The 23,996-nt window shown below is 47.0% G+C and overlaps 1 protein-coding gene and 1 long non-coding RNA gene across 6 annotated transcripts in view; one reads left to right on the top strand and one right to left on the bottom strand.

Moving 5' to 3' along the window:
* mypn (myopalladin) overlaps positions 1-23,996 on the top strand; it is a 356,035-nt gene that overhangs the window by 212,895 nt on the left and 119,144 nt on the right. For all 5 annotated transcript variants that reach the window (XM_038822204.1, XM_038822196.1, XM_038822201.1 and 2 more), the window contains exons 9-10: positions 9,988-10,104; positions 19,167-19,488. In XM_038822204.1, the coding sequence (XP_038678132.1) occupies positions 9,988-10,104; positions 19,167-19,488 (439 nt within the window). The remainder of the gene's footprint in view (positions 1-9,987; positions 10,105-19,166; positions 19,489-23,996) is intronic.
* Positions 1-23,996, bottom strand: part of LOC119979670 — a 236,983-nt gene that overhangs the window by 104,011 nt on the left and 108,976 nt on the right. The window lies entirely within an intron of this gene.

Below are 23,996 nucleotides of genomic sequence, written 5' to 3' on the forward strand. Positions count from 1 at the left end.
TTTCTCTTGAACCGCTAATATTTGCTTAATGATTTAAAATGTCTGCAAAGAATGTTACTTAGTTCATATCATCCGGACATGACATGCAAAGAAGAGAACCAGATGTACATTGTTGACCTGCTGTCGAAAGCAGTGCTTTCCATGAAGAAGTTGAGGATGTGACAATGGAACTTGAAATCTTCTAGATTCAATGTGAAGTAGCAACTCAACATGAAAATAAAATGAAAATCGCTTATTGTCACGAGTAGGCTTCAATGAAGTTACTGTGAAAAGCCCCTAGTCGCCACATTCCTGTGCCTGTCCGGGGAGGCTGTTATGGGAATCGAACTGTGCTGCTGGCCTGCTTGGTCTGCTTTCAAAGCCAGCGATTTAGCCCTGTGCTAAACAGCCCTGGAAGTCATCAACACAACAGAGACGTTGGGCGGGATTCTCCGGTCACTTGGCCGGAGAATCCCCGTTTCCGACGAAATCGGGGGTGGCGCCGCTTTCGCGATGCTCCGCTTCCTCCAAAGCGGCATATTCCAGGAGTACGTATCGATGGCCTCAGGCCCACTCCCCGATGCTCCGTCCCCGACTGGCCGAGTTCCTGACAGTCTTACCAGTTGGGAACTCGGCATGGTGGCTGCAGACTCAGTTCAGCACCGCCATAGTCGGGGCAGGGCTGATCTGCGGGCAGGAGGGACTTTGACAGAGGCTGAGGGCACTGTTTGGAAGCGGTCCGGGGCTCATGTTGCCTGGGGCGGTCGCTGCAGGTCGCCGCCATGCGTATGCGCGGCCACAGACCCGGCAGCTGGTGCTCCACACTGCCTTCCTGCTAGCCCACAGCCAAACGGAGGATCGGTGGCCGTTTTGCGCTGAATTTTCAGTTGTAAAACACCACCGTTCCCACTCCGGCATCAGGACATAGCCTGAGAATCGGAAAATCCGGCCCATTGAATCTGACAGACAAGCGCCTTGCTCAACTTAAAGATGCTATATAACTGGATGCAACTAAACAAACGCTACAAGAAGTCCTCATGAAAGGATGGCTTGAGAGCATCAAGGACACACCCGTGGTCACAAGAGCATATTGGGCATACACAGATTAATTCATAGCCCATGATGGCACCTTGTACAAAATAAACAGAGTCATCATCCCGACGGAGATGAGGGGAGAGATGCTGAAGCACATCCATCAAGGAATTGAATTGAGTCTGAGGAAGGCAAGAGATGTGCTCTACTAGCCAAACATAAGCAATTAAATTAATGACCACATTAGCCAGTGCGGTGCTTATAACGAGTACCAAGCTAAACAAGCTAAAAAGCTGTTGGTGATGCATGGCATCCCAGATAGACCATGGATGAAGCTGGAAGTAGGTTTCTTCACTATACCAGGAACTAATTATCGTGCCACTGTGGACTACTGGGACTTAGACCAGCTGAGCTCAACAATGAAGGATAAATGGTAGAATGCCTTCATTCTTTATAGCATTCCAGACTTTGGGTTGAGTGACTATAGCCCTCAGTTCTCAAGTGAAGAATTCAGCCTCTGACAAAGGATTGGGAAATTCAACATGACATCTCTTGCCCAAACTATTCCCAGTTGCATGGAAAGGCTGCGATAAAAATGAAAATAGCCAAAGGAATCATCAAGAAATCGAGAAAATCCAACACCGATGTACACAAGGCAACACTCAAGTGGAAAAACACACCAACTGAAGGCATGGAAAGTAGTCCAGTCTAGAGATGCCACGTTCAACCTACTCTTCCAATAGCAAAAAAAAACAACTGAAGCCATAAGTAGCAACAGACATGAGTGAAAAGATCAAGGTGAAACTGCGAAAGCCAAATTTAATCTTGACAAGACTGCCAGACCATTGAGCCATGCCAGCAGAGCTGAGCATTGGAGACCTAGTCAGGGCACAAATCTTCAAACTCTCAGCAGGAGCCCATGTGGTAACTTGGGACTTGCATAGAGAATTTGTCACCTTGTTCTTCTGTGGTAGAAGTGAACAAGCAAATATACGGTGGGACTGCAGGCATTTATGTACAAACAGCAAAGCTGTTTCTTCACAGCAACTGACTGATCAGGAAGATAGGATTGCATTGTATTTGTTTATCCTCACGAGTACCGAGGTACAGAGAAAAATATTTTTCTGCGAGCAGCTCAACAGATCATTAAGTACATGGAAAGAAAGGGAATAAAAGAAAATACATATTAGGGCAACACAAGGGGCGGAATTCTCCGCAACGGCCGACGGGTTTCACGACGGCTTCGGAGGCCGCTCCTCGCCCCCTATTCTCCCCCCGCCCGGGGGGCTAGGAACGGTGTTTCGTGAAACCCGGCTGCCGGGCCTTGACGCTGACGTCAAGGCGGCGCGCCGAGAATGACGCGGCGGTGGCGGCTAAGTGACGTCAGCCGCACATGCGCAGGTTGGCCGGCTCCAACCCGCGCATGCGCGGTTGCCGTCTTCCCCTCCGCTGCCCCGCAAGACGTGGCGGCTTGATCTTGCGGGGCGGCGGAGGGGAAAGAGTGCGTCTCCTGGAAACGCCGGCCCGACGATCGGTGGGCACCGATCGCGGCCAGTCCCCTCCCTTGCACGGCCGTGGTGCTCAATCCCCTCTCCACCCCCCACAGGCCCCAAACTTACCTTTCACGCGATGTTCACGACGGCAGCGACCAGGTGTGGTTGCCGCCGGCGTGAACCCGTCGGGGTCGTCAGGCCGCTCGGCCCATCCGGGCCGGTGAATCGCCGGTCGCCTGGAAAAACGCGTGCGTCGATTCTCCGAGCGTGGGTGGGAGAATCGCGGGGGGGTGCCAGAGCGGCCCTCCCGCGATTCTCCCACCCGGCGTTGGGAGCGGAGAATCACGCCCAAGGTATTCAATGTAACTATATAAGCACCGGCAACGGATGAAGCATACAGGGGTGTAGTGTTAATAAGGTTAGTCCATAAGAGGGTGATTTAGGAGTCGGGTAACAGTGGGGAAGATGCTCTTTTTGAATCTGTTTGTGCGTGTTCTCAGAATTCTGTATCTCCTGAAGAAGTAAGCCGGGTGGGAGGTGACTTTGATTATGCTGCCCACTTTCCCCAGGCAGCGGGAGGTGTAGATGGAGTCCATGGATGGGAGGCAGGTTCATGTGATGGACTGGGCGGTATTCACGACTCTCTGAAGTTCCTTGTGGTCCTGGCATGAGCAGTTGCCATAGCAGGCTGTGATGCAGCCCGATAGGATGCTTTCTATAGTGCATCTGTAAAAGTTGGTAAGGGTTAATGTGGACATCCCGAATTTCCTTAGTTTCCTGAGGAAGTATAGGCGCTGTTGTGCTTTCTTGGTGGTAGCGTCGACGTGGGTGGCCCAAGACAGATTTTTGGTGATGTGCATCCCTAGGAATCTGAAACTGCTCACCATCTCCACCTCGGCTCTGTTGATGCTGACAGGTGTGTGTACAGTACTTTGCTTCCTGAAGTCAATGACCAGCTCTTTGGTTTTGCTGGCATTGTGGGATAGATTGTTGTCGCTGCAACAAACTCACCAGCTGTACTGAGCAGAGATTGTAATAATAATTTTATTTTTAAATTTAGAGTACCCAATTAATTTTTCCAATTAAGGGGTGATTTAGCGTGGCCAATTCACCTACACTGCACATCTTTGGGTTGTGGGGGTGAAACTGACGCAAATACGAGGAGAATGTGCAAACTCCACATGGAGAGTGACCCAGGGCTAGGATCGAACCAGGGCCGGCAGCGATTCTCCGAGCCCGATGGGCCGAGCGGCCGGCCCTTCATGCCTGTTTCACCACGGCAGCAACCACACCTGGTCGCTGCATTCGTGAAACGGGCGCCGGATGCCCTTTGGGGCATCCAGGGGCCCGATTGGCACGGGAGCACCACGACTGTGCTCAGGAGGGGACAGGCCCGCGATCGGTGCCCACCAATCGTCGGGCCTGCGTCCAAAACGGACGCACTCTTTCCCCTCCACCGCCCGGCAAGATCAAGCCGCCACGTCTTGTCGTGCGGCAGTGGAGAAAGACGGGACTGCGGGTTTGCGTCGTCTGCGTGTTGATGTCATCCGCCCGGGTTCCTGCGCATGAGCAGATGACATCCGCAAAGCGCCGTTCGGGCGTCATTTCCGGCGGCCAAGGTCGCGGCCGGGAACGATGGGGGCCCGCTCCTAGCCCCCCGGGTGGGGGTGAATTAGGTGCGGGGAGCGGGCCCCGAGGCCGCCGTGAACCTCGGCCGAGTTCACGACGGCCTCCATGATTTTGGCCACCAGCGGAGAATTCCGCCCAGGGAGAACATGCAAACTCTGCACAGACAATGACCCAAGCCGGGAATCGAACCCGTGTCCCGGGCGCAGTTAAGCAACAGTGCTAACCACTGTGCTACCATGCCGCCCATAAGTGTCCTTTCTGTTACTTGTTTATTCCTAGTCTATTTCCTTCGTTCCCCCTTCCTTTTATTTTTACCAGTGCACTTTTGATCCATGGATGACCGATGGGCATGTATTCTTAAGGCAGCCTGCCATTTTAATTCAAGCGATAGAGAAAGCGGTGGCATGTGCCTTTAATTCAAACAGCAGGGTTTAGGGGGCAGTGTTGACTTAGACTTGTGATTGCCATTGACCGGTGTTAGTGATTATTCAGTTTGATTGATATGCCTGGTGAACAATGACTGGGCCCAAAAGGCTGTGCTCTGCCCGGTAACATGTGGTGATTGGATATTAACCCTCTGAGATGTTTCTGCAGGGCCACGAGGTTCCATTTTAGTTTTACTTTTGGTTCTTGCAGCAGAGATGAAAGATCCAGCAAAATCCTCTCCAGGAGGCGGCTGCTTCTTCAAAAAAGATCCAGTTAACTCTCTCTCCCCAATAAGCCTGTGAATGTTGTATTCCTGAATGCAGGGCCTGAAAGCAGGCCACAAACTACGAGCATAGCCTGATGAAGCAGGGACTCTATCAAAACAGGAATGTTGTGCGTACAGGCTGTAAAACAAAGAATGTGATTCCTGAGCTACTGTGAAGAAAGCTTGCAAGGAACCATTATCTGAAGTAAAGACTCTTTTCTCTTTCATTTACATTTTCTCCTTCCCCTTCTGTGTTTGTCTGTCCTGTGTATGTGTGTGTATGTGTGTGTGTGCAGAGGACGGGGGGAGGCAAGTTACAGTATGAATTAGGTTCTTATTAATATTTAACCATTCATCTTGTTATAAATGAATAGTAATGTGTTTAAACTTACAAACCTGGTGACTGTAATTATTGGGCCGCGAAAGATTTCGGGAGGTTATATATGAATTATTGATTATTTCACTTGTATTGTGACTCTGGGGCGTGTGGGGTTGGAATTCACCCCAAATGTGCCTAGGGTGGCGTAACAAGAACTACTATCAATTCCAGAGGTCCACATGTCCTCAATAACTGCAATGGAATAACAACAGTTACCACAAGTGCCATGGAAAGGCACTCTTCAGACAAATAACAACACCCTAATGAACAGCCAATGCAACACACATATGGTCCATAACAGACCTGCATGGAGACTCCAGCCCCATTTGTGCAATGCAGGGGCAGAGACTGATTAGTGGAACAAACAGTTGTTAATATATGAGAACAGTGTGTATAATGGGCAACTTGGGTAACTCACCGCTAAACATGATCGTGCATGCAAATATGTGCTATGTTCGCTAGAAAAAGGAAATGTTTAGGTTTCGAAATAAAACTGCACGGCATGTCCTATCTGGTTGTTGTAGTCACGTGGCTTTGCCATGAGGCAGCTGTCATTTCAGGTCCATTCAATAAACACTTCTCACTGAGAAGCTCTATTGTTTGTAAACATGAAGCAGGGCAGACTGCCGCATTTGTGATCATTTTCCATGCAGACCTCAGAATTTATAAAATTATCTTATGACTGCCTGAATTGTGATGAAAGGTCACACACCTGAAAGATTAACTCTGTTTCTACAATAGTCCAGCATTTTCTGTCTTTTGTGTCAGATTTCTAGCGTTCACAGTATTTTGCTTTTTTATCTTCCCTGAAGTTTGCTGCACAGAATTAAATACAGTCCTCCAGATGGGATTTGACAACAGCACTGTAAAATTTAAAGCATATCTTTTTTTTAATTAAAAAAAAAAAAATCAGGGTCAGTTTAGCGTGGGACATCTTTTGGGTTGTGTGGGTGAGACCCATACAGACACGGGGAGAATGTGCAAACTCTACACGGACAGTGAACTGGGGCTGGGATCGAACCCGGGTCCTCGGCGCCGTGATTTAAAGCATATTTACCTTTCTTTTGTATTCCCACCATCTCGAGGTTAAGAACATAAGAACATAAGAACTAGGAGCAGGAGTAGGCCATCTGGCCCCTCGAGCCTGCTCCGCCATTCAATTAGATCATGGCTGATCTTTTGTGGACTCAGCTCCACTTTCCGGCCCGAACATCATAACCCTTAATCCCTTTATTCTTCAAAAAACTATCTATCTTTACCTTAAAAACATGTAATGAAGGAGCCTCAACTGCTTCACTGGGCAAGGAATTCCATAGATTCACAACCCTTTGGGTGAAGAAGTTCCTCCTAAACTCAGTCCTAAATCTACTTCCCCTTATTTTGAGGCTATGCCCCCTAGTTCTGCTGTCACCCGCCAGTGGAAACAACCTGCCCGCATCTATCCTATCTATTCCCTTCATAATTTTAAATGTTTCTATAAGATCCCCCCTCATCCTTCTAAATTCCAACGAGTACAGTCCTAGTCTACTCAACCTCTCCTCATAATCCAACCCCTTCAGCTCTGGGATTAACCTTGTGAATCTCCTCTGCACACCCTCCAGCGCCAGTACGTCCTTTCTCAAGTAAGGAGACCAAAACTGAACACAATACTCCAGGTGTGGCCGCACTAACACCTTATACAATTGCAACATAACCTCCCTAGTCTTAAACTCCATCCCTCTAGCAATGAAGGACAAAATTCCATTTGCCTTCTTAAACGGTGAGAAAATTCATAATGCCAAAGTACAAAGGGATCTGGGAGTGCTAGTCGAGGATTCCCTAAAGGTAAACATGCAGGTTGAATCCGTGATTAAGAAAGCGAATGCTATGTTGTCATTTATCTCAAGAGGGTTGGAATATAAAAGCAGCGATGTGCTACTGAGCCTTTATAAGGCTCTGGTTAGGCCCCATTTGGAGTACTGTGTCCAGTTTTGGGCCCCACATCTCAGGAAGGACATACTGGCACTGGAGCGTGTCCAGCGGAGATTCACACGGATGATCCCTGGAATGGCGGGTCTAGCATATGAGGAACGGCTGGCGTTCCTGGGATTGTATTCATTGGAGTTCAGAAGGTTAAGGGGAGATCTAATAGAAACTTACAAGATAATACATGGCTTAGAAAGGATGGATGCAAAGAAACTGTTTCCGTTAGGCGAGGAGTCGAGGACCCGTGGGCACAGCCTTAGAATTAGAGGGGGTAAATTCAAAACAGAAATGCGGAGACATTTCTTCAGCCAGAGAGTGGTGGGCCTGTGGAATTCATTGCCGCAGAGTGCAGTGGAGGCCGGGACGCTAAATGGCTTCAAGGCAGAGATAGATAAATTCTTGATGTCGCGAGGAATTAAGGGCTATGGGGAGAATGCTGGGAGGTGGAGTTGAAATGCCCATCAGCCATGATTGAATGGCGGAGTGGACTCGATGGGCCGAATGGCCTTACTTCCACTCCTATGTCTTATGGTCTTATGGTCTTAATCACCTGTTGCACCTGTAAACCAACCTTCTGTGACTCATGCACTAGCACACCCAAGTCTTTCTGAACAGCGGCATGCTTTAATATTTTATCGTTTAAATAATAATCCCGTTTGCTGTTATTCCTACCAAAATGGATAACCTCACATTTGTCAACATTGTATTCCATCTGCCAGACCCGAGCCCATTCACTTAACCTATCCAAATCCCTCTGCAGACTTCCAGTATCCTCTGCACTTTTCGCTTTACCACTCATCTTAGTGTCATCTGCAAACTTGGACACATTGCCCTTGGTCCCCAACTCCAAATCATCAATGTAAATTGTGAACAATTGTGGGCCCAACACGGATCCCTGAGGGACACCACTAGCTACTGATTGCCAACCAGAGAAACACCCATTTATCCCAACTCTTTGCTTTCTATTAATTAACCAATCCTCTATCCATGCTACTACTTTACCCTTAATGCCATGCATCTTTATCTTATGCAGCAACCTTTTGTGTGGCACCTTGTCAAAGGCTTTCTGGAAATCCAGATATACCACATCCATCGGCTCCCCGTTATCTACTGCACTGGTAATGTCCTCAAAAAATTCCACTAAATTAGTTAGGCATGACCTGCCTTTAACGAACCCATGCTGCGTCTGCCCAATGGGACAATTTCTATCCAGATGCCTCGCAATTTCCTCCTTGCTGATAGATTCCAGCATCTTCCCTATTACCGAAGTTAAACTCACTGGCCTATAATTTCCTGCTTTCTGCCTACCTCCTTTTTTAAACAGTGGCGTCATGTTTGCTAATTTCCAATCCACCGGGACCACCCCAGAGTCTAGTGAATTTTGGTAAATTATCACTAGTGCATCTGCAATTTCCCTAGCCATCTCTTTTAGCACTCTGGGATGCATTCCATCAGGGCCAGGAGACTTGTCTACCTTTAGCCCCATTAGCTTGCCCATCACTCCCTCCTTAGTGATAACAATCCTCTCAAGGTCCTCACCTGTCATAGCCTCATTTCTATCAGTCGCTGGCATGTTATTTGTGTCTTCCATTGTGAAGACCGACCCAAAAAACCTGTTCAGTTCCTCAGCCATTTCCTCATTTCCCATTATTAAAACTCCCTTCTCATCCTCTAAAGGACCAATATTTACCTTAGCCACTCTTTTTTGTCTTATATATTTGTAAAAACTTTTACTGTCTGTTTTTATATTCTGAGCAAGTTTACTCTCATACTCTATCTTACTCTTCTTTATAGCTTTTTTAGTAGCTTTCTGTTGCCCCCTAAAGATTTCCCAGTCCTCTAATCTCCCAGCAATCTTTGCCACTTTATATGCTTTTTCCTTCAATTTGATACTCTCCCTTATTTCCTTAGATATCCACGGTCGATTTTCCCTCTTTCTTCCGTCCTTCCTTTTTGTTAGTATAAACCTTTGCTGAGCACTGTGAAAAATCGCTTGGAAGGTTCTCCACTGTTCCTCAACTGTTCCACCATAAAGTCTTAGCTCCCAGTCTACCTTAGCTAGTTCTTCTCTCATCCCCTTGTAATCTCCTTTGTTTAAACACAAAACACTAGTATTTGATTTTACTTTCTCACCCTCCATCTGTATTTTAAATTCCACCATATTGTGATCGCTCCTTCCGAGAGGATCCCTAACTATGAGATCATGAATCAATCCTGTCTCATTACACAGGACAAGATCTAGGACCGCTTGTTCCCTCGTAGGTTCCATTACATACTGTTCTAGGAAACTATCGCGGATACATTCTATAAACTCCTCCTCACGGTTGCCTTGACCAACCTGGTTATACCAATCGACATGTAGATTAAAATCCCCCATGATAACTGCTGTACCATGTCTACATGCATCAGTTATTTCTTTGTTTATTGCCTTCCTCACCATCTCGTTACTATTTGGTGGCCGATAGACTACTCCTATCAGTGACTTTTTCGCCTTACTATTCCTGATTTCCACCCAAATGGATTCAACCTTATCCTCCATAGGTTAATGTCAACATTTAATTAGTCTTTTCGATTTCTTTGCACAATTCCACTAGCTTCCAATGATTAGTTGGACTCCCAAGATTTTTTGCAGTCGCAGCTTATATTTTCTAATTTCTTTAGAAAGTACTCCAATTTATCCACCATTTGCATCAGATATAAGAGTATTAATGTTAGTTATCTCGGACATGAACTGAACTGGCATGTAGCACTAACTGGAGCCTGTTTAGATGTTCATATTTCATGGTGTGAAAATCAGTAATATGTTTTAATATTTCTAGAGGAGATCTGCACCCTGGTAATTGCTGAAGCTTTCTCTGAAGACTCTGGGATGTTTACTTGTACAGCCAGCAACAAGTATGGCACCATGTCAAGCACTTCTCAACTCACTGTATACGGTAGGTTGTCACTATTCCTTTCACGTTGCCTTACTACATTTAAAGCTTTAAATTGGAAATACATTTTTGAAATTCTCCAGGATAGTATTATTCTAACTCTATGGAATAAGACCCGTGGGATTGGGCAGCAGTTTCACTTGATAAGGTAGCAGCACCATGGGGTTAAACCTCTGTTTTACAGCGTTAGGCAGCAGTCCCATTGGGTGAGGCAGCAATCTCTGGTTAAGCAACAGTCTCACAGGATTGAGAAGAGCAGGAACAGCTTCTAAATTGGAAGTGGGCTAACTTCAATGGGATGAGAAGGTATCTAGTCGGGATAAAATGGTGCCAAGGACTGGCAGCAAAAATGGTAACAGAAGAATGGATAATCTTTAAGCAGGAGATGTTCTCCAGTATAGACGAACGGGTTATATTCCAACAAGGACAAAAGACAGGGGAACGAAAGCTGGGTCCCATTGAAGAATATGATGGTACATGTCATCAGAATTCGGCACTGGAGAACCAGTCCAAATGCTCCAAATTCAGAGAGGAGAGGAAGAGGAAATAAGACTGGCAAAGTAACAATCTGAGAACACGAATGGCTGCTAACATCAAAAGGAACTTAAAAAACTTCGACCCAGACATACATAGGAAGTGGAAAATAAAAGACAGGGTGTAGTCTATTAGGGATAAAGGATATATGCTTAGGGATGCAGGGCTAGACTAGAATACTTAACAAATATTTGTTGTCAATTTACTAAAGGAAAAGGATGCTGAGAAAATATCAATGGAAGCAAAGGTGGTAAAGATAACGAGAGGGTTGAAGATTGATAGGAAGGATGTACTGAGTAGGCTGGCTATGCTTCAAGATTACATTGCCTGGTCCAGGTGGCATAGAGTCATAGAGTTTTCCAGCACAGCAAGAGGCCCTTTGGCCCATCATGTGTGTGCTGGCCATCATACACTATCTATTCTAATCCCATTTTCCAGAACTTGGTCCATTGCCTTGTATGCTATGGCATTTCAAGTGCCTAAATGTTTCTTCAATGTTGTGAGGCGGTGAGTTCCAGATACCCACCAGCATCTGGATGAGAAAGTTTTTCGTCCAATCCCCTCTCAGTCTCCCACTCCTTATCTTAAATCTATGCTCCCTGGATATTGACCCCTCTACTGAGGGGGAAGGCTTCTTCCTATCTACCCTATCCACGTCCCACATCATTTTGTACACCTCTGCTCTAAGGAAAGCAATGCCAGCCTAACCAGCTTCTCATCCAAGCTGAAACACTTCAGCCCAGACAACATCCTGATGAATCTCCTCTGCACCGTCTCCAGTGCAATCACATCCTTCCTATAGAGTGGAGACCAAAACTGCCCACAGTACTAGAGCTGAGGAGTTTTGTACGGCTTCATTATAACTTCTCTGCTCTTATATTCTATTCCTTGGCTAATAAAGGCAAGTATCCCGTACGCCTTCTTAACCACCTTATCTACCTGTTCTACAGTCTTCAAGCATCTTTGGACATGGTCCCTCTGTCTTCTGTACTTGCCAGGGTCCTATTATTTATTGTATATTCCCTTGCCTTGTTCATCTTCCCAAAATGCATCACCTCACACTTTTCAGGGTTAAATTTAATTTGCCACTGTTCTGCTCATCTGACCAGCCCATCTATATCATCCTGTAATCTAAGGATTTCCTCCTGGCCATTTAACACACCAATAATGTTCATGCCATCTGTGAACTTGCTGATTATACCTCCCTCATTCCCATCGAGATAATTATTGAACACTACAAGCTGCAAGGGCCCAAGCACTGATCTCGTGGAACACCACTAGACACAGGCTTCTAGTCACAAAAACAACCTTCGACCATCGCACTCTGCCCCCTGCCATTAAGCCAGTTTTAGATCCAATTTGCCAAATTTCCCTGGGCTCTTACCATCTTGATCAGTCTCCCATATGGGACCTTGTCAGAAACCTCACTGAAGTCCATATAGACTACATCAACCGCATTACCTTCATCAATACACCCCATCAAAAAATTCAATCAAATTTGCCACTCCAAATGGTGTTTACTTCTGTCTCTCAAAAATTTTTCCAATAATTTCCCGACCAATGATGTTAAACTCACTGGCCTCGAATTACCTCTTTTTTCCCTACTTCCCTTCTTGAATAATAATAATCTTTAGTGTCACAAGTAGACTTACATTAACACTGCAATGAGTTACTGTGAAAATCCCCTAGCCGCCACATTCCGGCGTCTGTTTGGATACACGGAGGGAGAATTCAGAATGTTCAAATTAATTAACAGCACATCTTTCGGGACTTGTGGGAGGAAACTGGAGCACCCGGAGGAAACCTACGCAGACGTGGGGAGAACGTGCAGACTCCACACAGACAGAGATCCAAGCGGGAATCGAACCTGGGACCTGGCGCTGGGAATAAACAGTGCTAACCACTGTGTTACTGAAAAGATTGAGAATTGACCTTTCTGGTATAAAGGAAATGTTGTCGAGAATATTGGTGTGGCACAGTGGTTAGTACTCCTGCCTCACAACATCAAGGACCCGGGTTTGATTACAATCTCGAGTGACTGCCGATATGGAGTCTGCATATTCTCCCCGTGTCTGCGTGGGTTTCCTCCGGGTGCTCCAGTTTCCTCCCACAGTCCAAAGACATGCAGGTTAAGTAGGAAGGCCATTCTACATTGTCCCTTAGTGTCCACAAGGTTATGTGGCATCATAGTGTTATGGAGAAAGGACAATGGAATGGGCCTAGGTAGGGTGCTCTTTCAGAGGTTCGGTTTCGATTTGAAGGGCCGAATGGCCTCCTTCTGCACTCTAGGGATTCTATGAATCTATGAAAAGAGATCTCTGAAATAAAATGCATCGTGCAAGTCATCAATTATCAGGCTGCTTCACAAAGAGGAATGCTTGCTCTAAGAAATTGTTGGAGGTTCCAGAAGAAGGATATCTTGTGTAACAAATATGGAAAAACATATTTTTTCTTTATTTGCTCCCTGTTTCCTTTTTGAATGACTCCCAATGCTCTGATGTAATTTTCCTACAAGTAGCTGCTCGCAGTCTCCTTTTCCATAACTACCTTAAATCCTACTGCATTATGGTCACTATCATCAAAATGTTCCCCATTGACACTTCTACCACCTGCCTGGCTTCATTCCCTAAAATTGGGTCAAGTCTCTTGTAGGACTTGCTACGTGCTAGCTCAGAAAGCTCTCTTGGTTGCACTTTAAGAGTTCCGCTCTCTCTACGTCTCTCACCCTTTGCCTCTCCCAATTAATATTGAGGAAGTTGAAATCCTATTTATTATCATCCTATTGTTTTCACTTAACACTTTTCTGAGATTTTCTTACATATCTGTTCTTCTAACTTTCCCTGGCTGTTTGGGGGTCCCAGCAACATGATTGCCCCCCGGAACATTCAGCTGCCAGTCCTGCTCCTCCCTCAAACATATCCCTCGGAATCAGATCATAGTCCCATGTGTTAATCAACGCCTTCAGTTCATCGGCCTTCCCAGAAGACTCCTTGCATTAAAATAAATGCCATCCAGCCCTGTGCCTTAACACGTGTCTCTTTGCTCTACCTTCCAAATGGACTCTTTGTTTTCTTCTATATTTGGCTGTGCATCGCTCCCTACTTCACCTCCATTCTGTAACCCACCACAACAGCAACAGCAAAGCTCCCTGCAAGGATCTTGGTCCTGATCCGGTTCAGGTGCAACCTGTCTGACTTGAATAGGTCCCACTTTCCCCAGAACTGGACCCAGTGATCCAGGAAACTAAAGCCCTCCCTTTCTGCACCATCGCTTCAGCCACTCATTCATCTGCTCTATCCTCCTATTCCTATACTCACTATCACATGTCACTGGGAGTAATCCTGAGATTGCAACTTTTTAGAACCTGCTTTTCAATCTGAAACCTAGCTCCCTAAAACTTGCTGCACAATCTCATCCCTCTTTCTACCTATGTCGTTGGTACCAATATGAACCACAACCTTTTCCTGATCCCCCTCCCCCTTCAGAATGTCCTGCAGCCGTTCAGTGACACCCTTGACCCTTGCACCAGGGAGGCAACGCACAATCCTGGAGTCATGTCTGTGGCCGCAGATACACTGTCTGTACCCCTCACTTGCATCTTCTACCACTGTCGCTCTTGGGTTTACATCCCAGGTTGCAGGGGTAAGGGGTGGAGATATCGGAAGGGCATCCAATAGTTGTCCAATCTTCCTGGCTACAGTGGTCAGTTGAATGTCAGTGGTGGGTAAGGTTTTAGAAACAATAATGGGAGGGGGGGGGGGGGGGGGGGAGAGAGGAATCAACCAAGAAATTGGAGTTAATTAAGGAGATCCAGCACGGATTTGTGAAAGGACGATCATGCTTGACTAATCCAATCAAAGTTGTTGATGCCATATGGAGAAGTTTGATGAAGAAGATGTTGGCCGTGATTCCCCAGGGCTGCCTGCGGGATTCACAATGGCCTGCGGGATTCACAATGGCCTGCTGAATTCTGCGTCGGGCCAACCAAAATTGGAATTTGCGCCTTGCGCCAAACTGACTGTGGGTCTCCCAGCCCACCTCACCAGAAATAACAGTTTTTCCAATGTTCCCGACGAGCTTCCTGCCCTGACCCGGTGGAAACATGCAAATAGCTCATTAGAGCTGCTTAGCATATGATTTTATGGCAGGACACCCAATTCGCCAGTCTCCTGGGATGCTTCAGCCCCACCAGCCGAGAGTCCCGTTGGCATGAGTTAGTCACGTGCAAGCCTGATAAATAGGGACCTAGCAGCTTGCACTCCGAAGGTGGAATTTCTCCCTATAATTACCTCCAGGGTGTTGAAGTGGGTCCTCTTCCCAACTGCAGCATTCAAACCCTTTTAACAGTCAGTATCTAAAAATTAAAGTTCTCTCATACTAAAGTGAAAGTGTTTCCATCTGGACTCCTAAATCATTTAAAAACTCTGGCAGTATGCCAAGTTCAGAAATCTGTGAGATGAAGGTAAAAATAATCCCCTGAATGTGGTGGAAACATTTGAAGTGGTTTTCTCACAATCAATTTAATTGCCTTTTAAAAGTATTGAAGTCTGTGTGTATGCCAAGAAGGCTAAAAGCTTTGAACTGTATTGTTTGCCTTCAATTGCATGCACCACCCCAAGCCCGTCATCTGTGAACCGCCCATGTCCCATGTGGACATGTATCCCCCCCACCTGGAGGATGTGAGCACAGTAATGCGGTGAACCCAGACCTTCGCCCCACTACCCCACTATGAGACCTTCACATACTCCCCACTCCTCGGGCGGGATTCTGTGATCCTGAGGCTAAGTGTTGACGACGTCAGAAACTCCTTCGCGTTTCTTGACGCCGTCAACACGGCCTCAGGATCAGCAATTCTGGCCCCTACCGGGGGCCAGCAGGGCACTGGAGCGGTTCACGCCACTCCAGCTGCTGATCCCGGCGTCAGTGGCAGCAGGGTAGCATGGTGGTTAGCATAAATGCTTCACAGCTCCAGGGTCCCAAGTTCGATTCCCGGCTGGGTCACTGTCTGTGTGGAGTCTGCACGTCCTCCCCCTGTGTGCGTGGGTTTCCTCCGGGTGCTCCGGTTTCCTCCCACAGTCCAAAGATGTGCGGGTTAGGTGGATTGGCCATGCTAAATTGCCCGTAGTGTCCTAATAAAAGTAAGGTTAAGGGGGGGGTTGTTGGGTTACGGGTATAGGGTGGATACGTGGGTTTGAGTAGGGTGATCATGGCTCGGCACAACATTGAGGGCCGAAGGGCCTGTTCTGTGCTGTACTGTTGAAAATGTGCAGTGGCTTCCTTCAATACGCCGGCCCCGACACAACATGGCACAGGACTACAGGGGCCGGCGCGGAAAAAAGGAGGCCGCCAGCCAGAGAGGCCGGCCCGCCGATCGGTGGGCCCGATCGCGGGCCAGGCCACATCGGAGGCCCCCCCCTCCCCCCACAGGCCACCCCCCTTCCACGCCAAGTTCCCGTTTCAGCTGGACGTTTCTGGACATCGCTGGCGGGACTTGGATTTTTTATGACAGCCACTCTGCCCATCCTGGTGCCTCCGACCGGCGCCAAGCACGCTGGCGCCACCGAATCTCCGCTCTGCGGAGAATCGCGTGCCGGTGTTGGGACGGTGTGGCGCGATTCGTGCTGGTTACAGGGATTCTCAGGCTCGGACCCGGGCTGAGAGAATCCCGCGCCCCATATCATGTCTTTCCGACCTGCAGGCTGCAGATGCCCCCGGTGGCCATCACTATTATCTCTGCCATCCAGTACAGAGCCCGGCCAGCCCAGGAATATCGACTGTAGGACAGTCCTATACACTAAACTGTGCTTTTTCCATTGGAGCGCACAGCCCTTGCCCCTTCCTGCAGCTGGGGTACGCCATGGTTCCAGTGATTGCTCCTGCTGCACTTCTGCACTGTCTCCTTTCTCTGACGTCTGACTGTGAGGTCCACATAGTCTCCTAACTGCCTGCCATCTGTGACTCCTTTCCATTTAGGAGGACTCTCTGCACTCTCTGACTCCTGTCTGCAAGTCCCTTGAACTAAAATAGGAATGTTGACATCTTTTCCCATTACAATGAGGAGTAAGGACAACCCTCAAACCATCCCACCCCCTCCAACAATTCTGCCTGCTGGTGTGAACCAACCCACTAAAACAAGCCCCACTCCAGAACCTGGAGTCTTTATCAATCACATTCCAGTAAATGATGTGGTACCCCTTTGAGCCCCTCATTGTCAGTGTTTTGTGCAGCCTTGTCGGGATCCAGATTCCCAGGCTTCATGATTCCCACTGCCTTCCATTGTTCATCGTCCTCATTAACCCCTTGCCCTTTGGCCTGGCATTGAGCCCCCTTGCTCTCCCCCCCACTTTGAACAACCGTCCTTCCTCATTGACCCCTTGTCTTCATCTGCCCCACCCTCGCCAAACAAACCACCCCTAGTTGAACTTCAGTCTGCTTAAGTTGGGGCAGTATGAGTCCCACAGCACAGTGCTGTCCAGACAGACAGTGGTGTCAGACACTGGGAGCAGCCAGCCACTGCACTCCCTACCATAGGTACTGTACTGATCCAAGTTGGTTAAAGTGGAGGGTGCTTGAGTCCAACAGTACCGTGTGGTCCATGAAGACTAGCTTGGCATGGAGCTGGAGGGCATGAATTAGTCTGCCCCTGCAGAGTGGCATTCAGCACAATAGGAGCGGTGCAGTGCGATGGCAGGCAGGCTATGTATGTTACACTCACCTCAAAGTCCAGAGTGAACTGTGATCTGCCTTGTGCACGCCACTCTTTTTCAAATGGGTTTGAGGCTGACGTGGTTTCCTGCGAGTGCGATGCAAGGTTGGAAGGCCTGACAAGATTCCGGTGGCCAGCTGTTTTAATAAGCGTACATGAGATGCAAATGAAGGAAAATGGCATTCACTGGGCAATGGAAAACTGAGCCACCAATGGGAGAACTGTAATGGGCTTTTACACCGGCGAGTTTCTGACCTTTTTTGCTCCTGCCCGCCACCAAGCCCACCGTGGACAGAGATGTCCACCCTCTGAGTACTAACAAAGGAAAGTTATGCCTAACCTCTCCAAAGCTATGGTTAGACCACAACTCGAGGTTTGCACCTAGTTCTGGTCACAACTCTTTAGGAAGGACGTGTGTGTACTTGAGAGGGTTCAGAGGAGATTTACCAGAACGGTTCCAGGGATGAAGGACTTTAGTCACAAGGTTCGGTTGAAGAAACTAGAATGTTCCCCTTGGAGCAAAGGAGATTGAAGGGAGATAGAGGTGTACGAGATTATGAGAGGTTTCGATAAACTAGACAAAGAAAAGCTGTTCCCATTAGCCGATGGTACGAGGGGTTCTGGGCCAGAGATGCAGGGGTACTTCAGGCAGAACATTTTTATGCCGTGAGTGCTAACGACCTGGATTATGCTGCCTATGAGAGTGGTGGAAGCAGAAATGATGAATCATTTCAAAAAGGAATTGGATAGGTATGTGAGGGAAGAAAACTTGTTGACCGTGGGGAATGCCTCTGACTTGATTGCTCTGCAGTAACCAACTGTATGGATCAACTGTGCCATTAGGACTCAATGTTTCTATGATTAAACAACCCTCCCATGGTATTAGGCAACAGAGCCCCTGTGAGGTGAATCAGAGGACTGATAAGTTTATGAAATGAACACACAGGAATGGGAAGCAATCACAGATGACACCCCAATGTACGAGATTAGATAACTGCTGCATGCAATTTTAATTTTTAAATTTTGATTTTGGCGTTAAAATATTTTTTCAGAAGTTGCAGGTAGGTTTCTTACCAGTGCCAATTCAATTCAATTTGTTAGGGGATTCATTGCTACGCGTTCTTTCGGCCTACGTAATGGGAAATAGGGACAGTGTGGTGGAGAGTGGTACAGGAAGGGATGCTGGTCAAAGCCAGCGCGCTCAGGTCCTCCCAATAATAATAAGAGGGACCCATTATAATTTTAAAATTTCATTTCCTGTCAGGCAGTAGGCCCAATTAACAAGCTGGCTGGATACTGGGCAGGCAAGTCAGCAGCAGGAGGCCGCAGCTTCGGACAGTCCCAGGACAGTCGGAGATCAGAGCTCAATTGTGAGTGAATGGCAGGGTTGTTAATCATTGTAAGTGAGGAAGAGGCCATGATTGCCAAAAAGGAGGTTGAAGATTTGCTTGAGGGCCAGCGTAACATTCGTGGTTCTCTTGGCTCATAATGAGTGCTCTAAAAAGTGGCTGTCATTGTTTTTTTACTCTCAGATTATTTTTAATGTAGTGCTTCCTTAAATTGTTTACTTCTATACCTGAGGGCAGATTTTACAAAATCACCTTCATGGTGGTGAGCTCGCCTGTTGGTGAGCTCCTCGAGATTGGAAAATTGTGGGAAGCACATCCATATTTTTCTGTGCTGCGCTCCTGGCGGATGAAGCTCACAACTCAGACTGCAATTTCTTAAAATTGGCTCCTGACTGTAGAAAACCTGTTGCATTCATATTTTTTATGCAGTAAACTGACCGCAATCCTTCAATCCTATTTGCTAACCCTCTTCACAGGAACTGAAGACAGTAATGCTGTTAGTATGAATGCATCAAGCTCTGTAGCAGTGGAGGCCACTGGGGCGAAAGTCCAGCCAAACAAGACGCTGCTGCGCCCCACTGCCCACCTAAAACCCAAACTGGAGGGTGTTCTTGTGAACCATCACGAGCACAAACCTAAAGCTAGGCTGCGGGTGCATTTCAAACTGCCTGAAGATGACACTGGAAACGAGCCTTCATTTGAGAGGGAACATGGCACAACGAATGGACAAAATACCTGGGCATCGGGCCTAATCTCACCCACAAAGGAACCCCCGCCAGTATCTGTTAAACCAAAACTGTGAGTAGTAAATAACAAATATGGACCTACAGAATTATTACGCCGTTTATGTAGTCTGAAACACTGGGAGTTTGAGGGCAGAATATCTCCTGATTGAAGTATTGGTACAACGACGCTGTAGTTTGGACGGTTGTTGTTGGCAGTCCTGTTGACTAACGATTCTTTCAGATTACAATATTTAAAATTTTTCAGCCAACAAAACAGACTTGTAGCACTCGAAAATGCATAAACATTAGGCTGTATATTTTAAAGTTACAAAACTCCTGGCAGATTCATGCTGCTATCTGAAGACGGCTTGGAGCAGGTAATGTCTTGTTCCACGAATAAAACTCAGATCCCTAGCACTGGGCTTTATCACCTGCCTACCCTGGGAGACAGAGGATCTGGTAAAATGGTGGCAGGAGGTATAAGGATCTGCCTCCAGGCACGGGATATCCTCAACAGCAGTACGTCAGTGGTTTATCTGCCTGCCAACCAGAGCTGGGTGACCAATTAAACCAATTAATTGGCCACTTAATGACCCCACTGGAGACCTTCTGGAGTTGGGACAGGCCCCGCCCCATGGGGAGACTGCCAGGTAAACTGTGGTGGACTCCCAGCAGGTTCCAGTAATGGGGTCTTCCTTAATAACTCCAATCAGCAATGGCTGCCATCGGCTGGGCCGATGGTTACACCCCTTTGATCGCCAGAAACTGATTTGCCGACCTGGTCCCTCTCCCCGCAGCCTATGCTGAGACTGCCAAGCTGCCAACCCCAGCTACTGATTTCATTCCCTTCCTTGGTGACTGTTTGAAGCTGAACGAAGCTACAAAATTGCTGCCTTTGCAGTTTGCAAATTAGTGCCCCAATTCCTGGATTATAACAGCGACTAAACTTATCAAAGTGTTGCTGAAATATGAAAGGCACGATATAAATTTTCTCTGTAACCCAAAGAGTGATCCAGCAATCCACACGCAGATCTAGTCTGGTTCCCCGCAAGGGGATAAATATTTGATTACATGTGAGAAAATTAGCAATTTGTAAGTTTTATTCTGCTAGCCTAGTTGAAGCAGAAGAAAATGTTCTTGTGAACTATTGTTTAAAACTTCTCAAGTCGACTGAAATAACTTGGAGGAAAAGGAACCAGTTGTTTTAAATCATAAAACTATACAAGAAGATTGCATATGTACACCTGTGTTTATACCTAACATGGGAGATTCTTCACAACAGATAGGACAGCTGAATTGTCCTGATATATGGCTGTTGTAACTGATATAAGCCTCCAGTGGTCTGTGCCATGAAGGAACCCAATTTCCTTTCTAAAATTCTGGCGGACACATAGTGAATCAGAAAGTCAGGATTGTGAGGGGGAACAATAATATATGTAGGCAGTTTTGTACAAAGGTATCCCAATGGGTTAATTGTATTTTCTTGCAGGTGTGGTCTGGAGGCCTCAGGCACTTGAGTGAATACTTTGACACATGGCACTGGCAGCCTAGATTTTAATGCTCCCCTCTCTGGAGTGGCATTATGAACCTACAATCTCTGCTCCCAACTGAAACTCATTGTTGTAAAGCATCTTGGGGTCTCAACATTATTGGGGGGGGAGGGGGGGGGAATCTTCCAATTCCTTTTTGCTCTGTTAATAATGCTGAGCCTAAGCTCCCTTGTCACCAATCGGTTAACCAGAAACCATCTTGTTATCTGAAGTGGAAACTCCTTTCCAGCTCCGTCTGTCAATATTATTTTCATTAGTGATGTAAAGTGACAAGCTATTTTGTTGTGTAGTTTCTATTCCTTTGGATTTATCCTGTTTTGTTTAGAATGAATAGGTTTATGTTGCAGATCCTGTTGCGGTATCTGAATTAAAACCTTTGACATCTGCTAAGCCAAAATCCCGGATTAATTATGTACTTCCATACAACAATGAAGCGACAATTGGTTCTTATTTGTTTGTTGCTGAAAGAATGGTATTCAGTCATTGCCAGACCATCCCAACTGTTTCAAAAGACTATCTTCTCATTAGTGAAAACCCAGCTGTCTGTACACCTCCAGAACGTTTGCACAGAATTGATGACCTAATTTGTAACCTTGCTGAAAAATACATGAAATGATAAGCTTGTGAGCAAAGTTTATGGCAAGCAATTCCAATCAGAGTTCTCCTTCCCTGCACATATTTTCTTTCAGTTTTTTTTCCGAAGTTTCAACACAGCACTCAGATCATAAAGGCAAACGTCAGCAGGAATGATTATAGCCTCCTTAATCGATTTATATCTACTGCAATGAAATGATGCAGACTATGGGGAGAGGGAGCACCATGTAGTTTACAGAAGGACTTGCTATAATCATGATAGCCCTGATATTCCGCTTTGATCTTCCTTTGCTGTGCCCTGGAATTCCCAATCAAAGTCTTTGAGCCGGATTCTCCATCAGCGGGATCCTCTGCTTCACCGGCAGTACACTTACGGCCGTGGATTTCCCAATGGCTTGGGGGTGGCTGCAATGGGAAACCCCATTGGCCGGCTGCCAGGACAGAGGATTCCGCTGCTGGCAGGGGTGTACCACGCCAGAAATCGGGTCTGGCGGGATGGAAAACTCGCCCTTTATGTGTCTAAAATTGAACCTGGCCTTAGCTTGGTCCAATTGCAGCATCGACATGGATTTAATCCCTGGCAGGACCATATGCAAGTAAACAGAGGCAAGAACACGGGTGTAATTAATAATAATTTCATAATCTTTAGTAGTGTCACAAGTAGGCTTACATTATCACTGCAATGACATTACTGTGAAAAACCCCTCGTCACCACATTCCGGTGCCTGTTCGGGTACACAGAGGGAGAATTCAGAATGTCCAATTCACCTAAGAAGCACCCCTTTCAGGACTTGTGGGAGGGAACTGGAGCACCCGGAGGAAACCCACGCAGACACAGGGAGAATGTGCAGACAGTGACCCAACCATGAAGCCCTGTGAAGCATTCATGGCATGCAGCTGCACAGCTGGCATCAGCCTCAGGACCTTCTGACTAATATTGGAGGTCAGCAGTCAGAAAGCCTCCACACCCGAAAATCCATCCATTGGCTGGAAGAGAATTATTTTTAAAAAACGTATTCTGGCCTCCCATGTCTGACTGACTATTCCGTCAAATCCACTAATCGCAGAACATTTACAACACAGAAAGAAGTCACTTGATCCATCATGTCCGTTCCAGCTGAAAAACGTGCCCTGCCCGGCCTAATTCAATGGATCTGAAGTTCCTCAAGCCACAAACATTTACTGCAGACATGTTTGTCCTGGGCCACACTGGCATCCAGGAGACTCACATTCTGCAGTCGCAACACATCACCTGCCTTGTCATCATTATTATGTGTTAATAATTAATAAAACCTGCAATTCCCAATAACCTTTACTAGTAAACCTTACTACCAATAGTAGTTTTTTCTACCCAGCAAAACGGGTGGGGGGGGGAGGGGATGGCTTTAGTTCAGTTCACTGTGATGCAGGGCGAGGCCAGCAGCGTGGGTTAAATTCCTGTACCGGCTGAGGGTATTCACGAAGGGCCCACCTTCTCAACCTTGCATCTCGCAGGAGGTATGGTGATCCTCAGATTAAATCACCACCAGGCAGCTCCATCCTCCCCCCCCCCCCCCCCCGAAAGGGGTAAGCAGCCTATCGTCATTTGGGACGATGGCAACTTTACTTAATTACTTGCCAATTAACCTCACCATTACTAATTATGAATTTTGAAATTTAAATGAGAAAATCACTCATCTGTTTCCTTGAGACATCCTCTCAGAACGTGGATGGTCCACAGTCAGAATGCATCACCCCACTTCCCACCCAGCTGTTCCATGGGCTCCGAATTCTCGGCTCTCTCTCTCTCTCTCTTTCTCTCTCTCTCCCCCTGAGTGTGGGCCTAACTGTGTTCCTGCAGTGGGTGCTGGTATGAAAATAAGATGGGAAGAAATGTTCCTGGTCCATTCCAGATCCCTCTTGCTGTGATAAAAGCCCACCTATTCTGAGGGGAATTAGTAGAAGCTTTAAATGCCCTCAGATAACTGAAATTGTGCAGTGTTGGTCGCCCCATTAAGTAAAGTAAGTGAAGTCGACAAAGTCCCAGATGACCACAGGCTGCTTTTCCCTTTGAGCGGGGGGGGGGGGGGGGGGGGAGCTGACTGGTGGTGGATTAAACTGAGGATCACCACACCTCAGGCGGGGTACACGGTTGAGAAGTCGGGAATAACCTCAGTACGGGGATTGAACCCACGCTGCTGGCTTCAGTCTGCATCACAAACCAGCCGTCCAGCCAACTGAGCTCACCGCATTACAGCATTAGAAAGAGTACAGAGGAGATTGATGAGAATGTTTCCGAGACTGGAAAATTATAGCAATGAGGATGGATTGGATCAGCTGGAGTTGTTCTCCTTGGAACAGAGGAGGCTGAGAGGAGCTGTAATTGAAATGTACAATATTGTGAGGGGGCCTGGATTGAATGGATGGGAAGGGGCTATTTGGAACAGAATTCACACAG

Source organism: Scyliorhinus canicula, chromosome 16, assembly GCF_902713615.1.
Source record: "Scyliorhinus canicula chromosome 16, sScyCan1.1, whole genome shotgun sequence".
In the NCBI taxonomy this organism is placed as follows: Eukaryota; Metazoa; Chordata; class Chondrichthyes; order Carcharhiniformes; family Scyliorhinidae; genus Scyliorhinus; species Scyliorhinus canicula.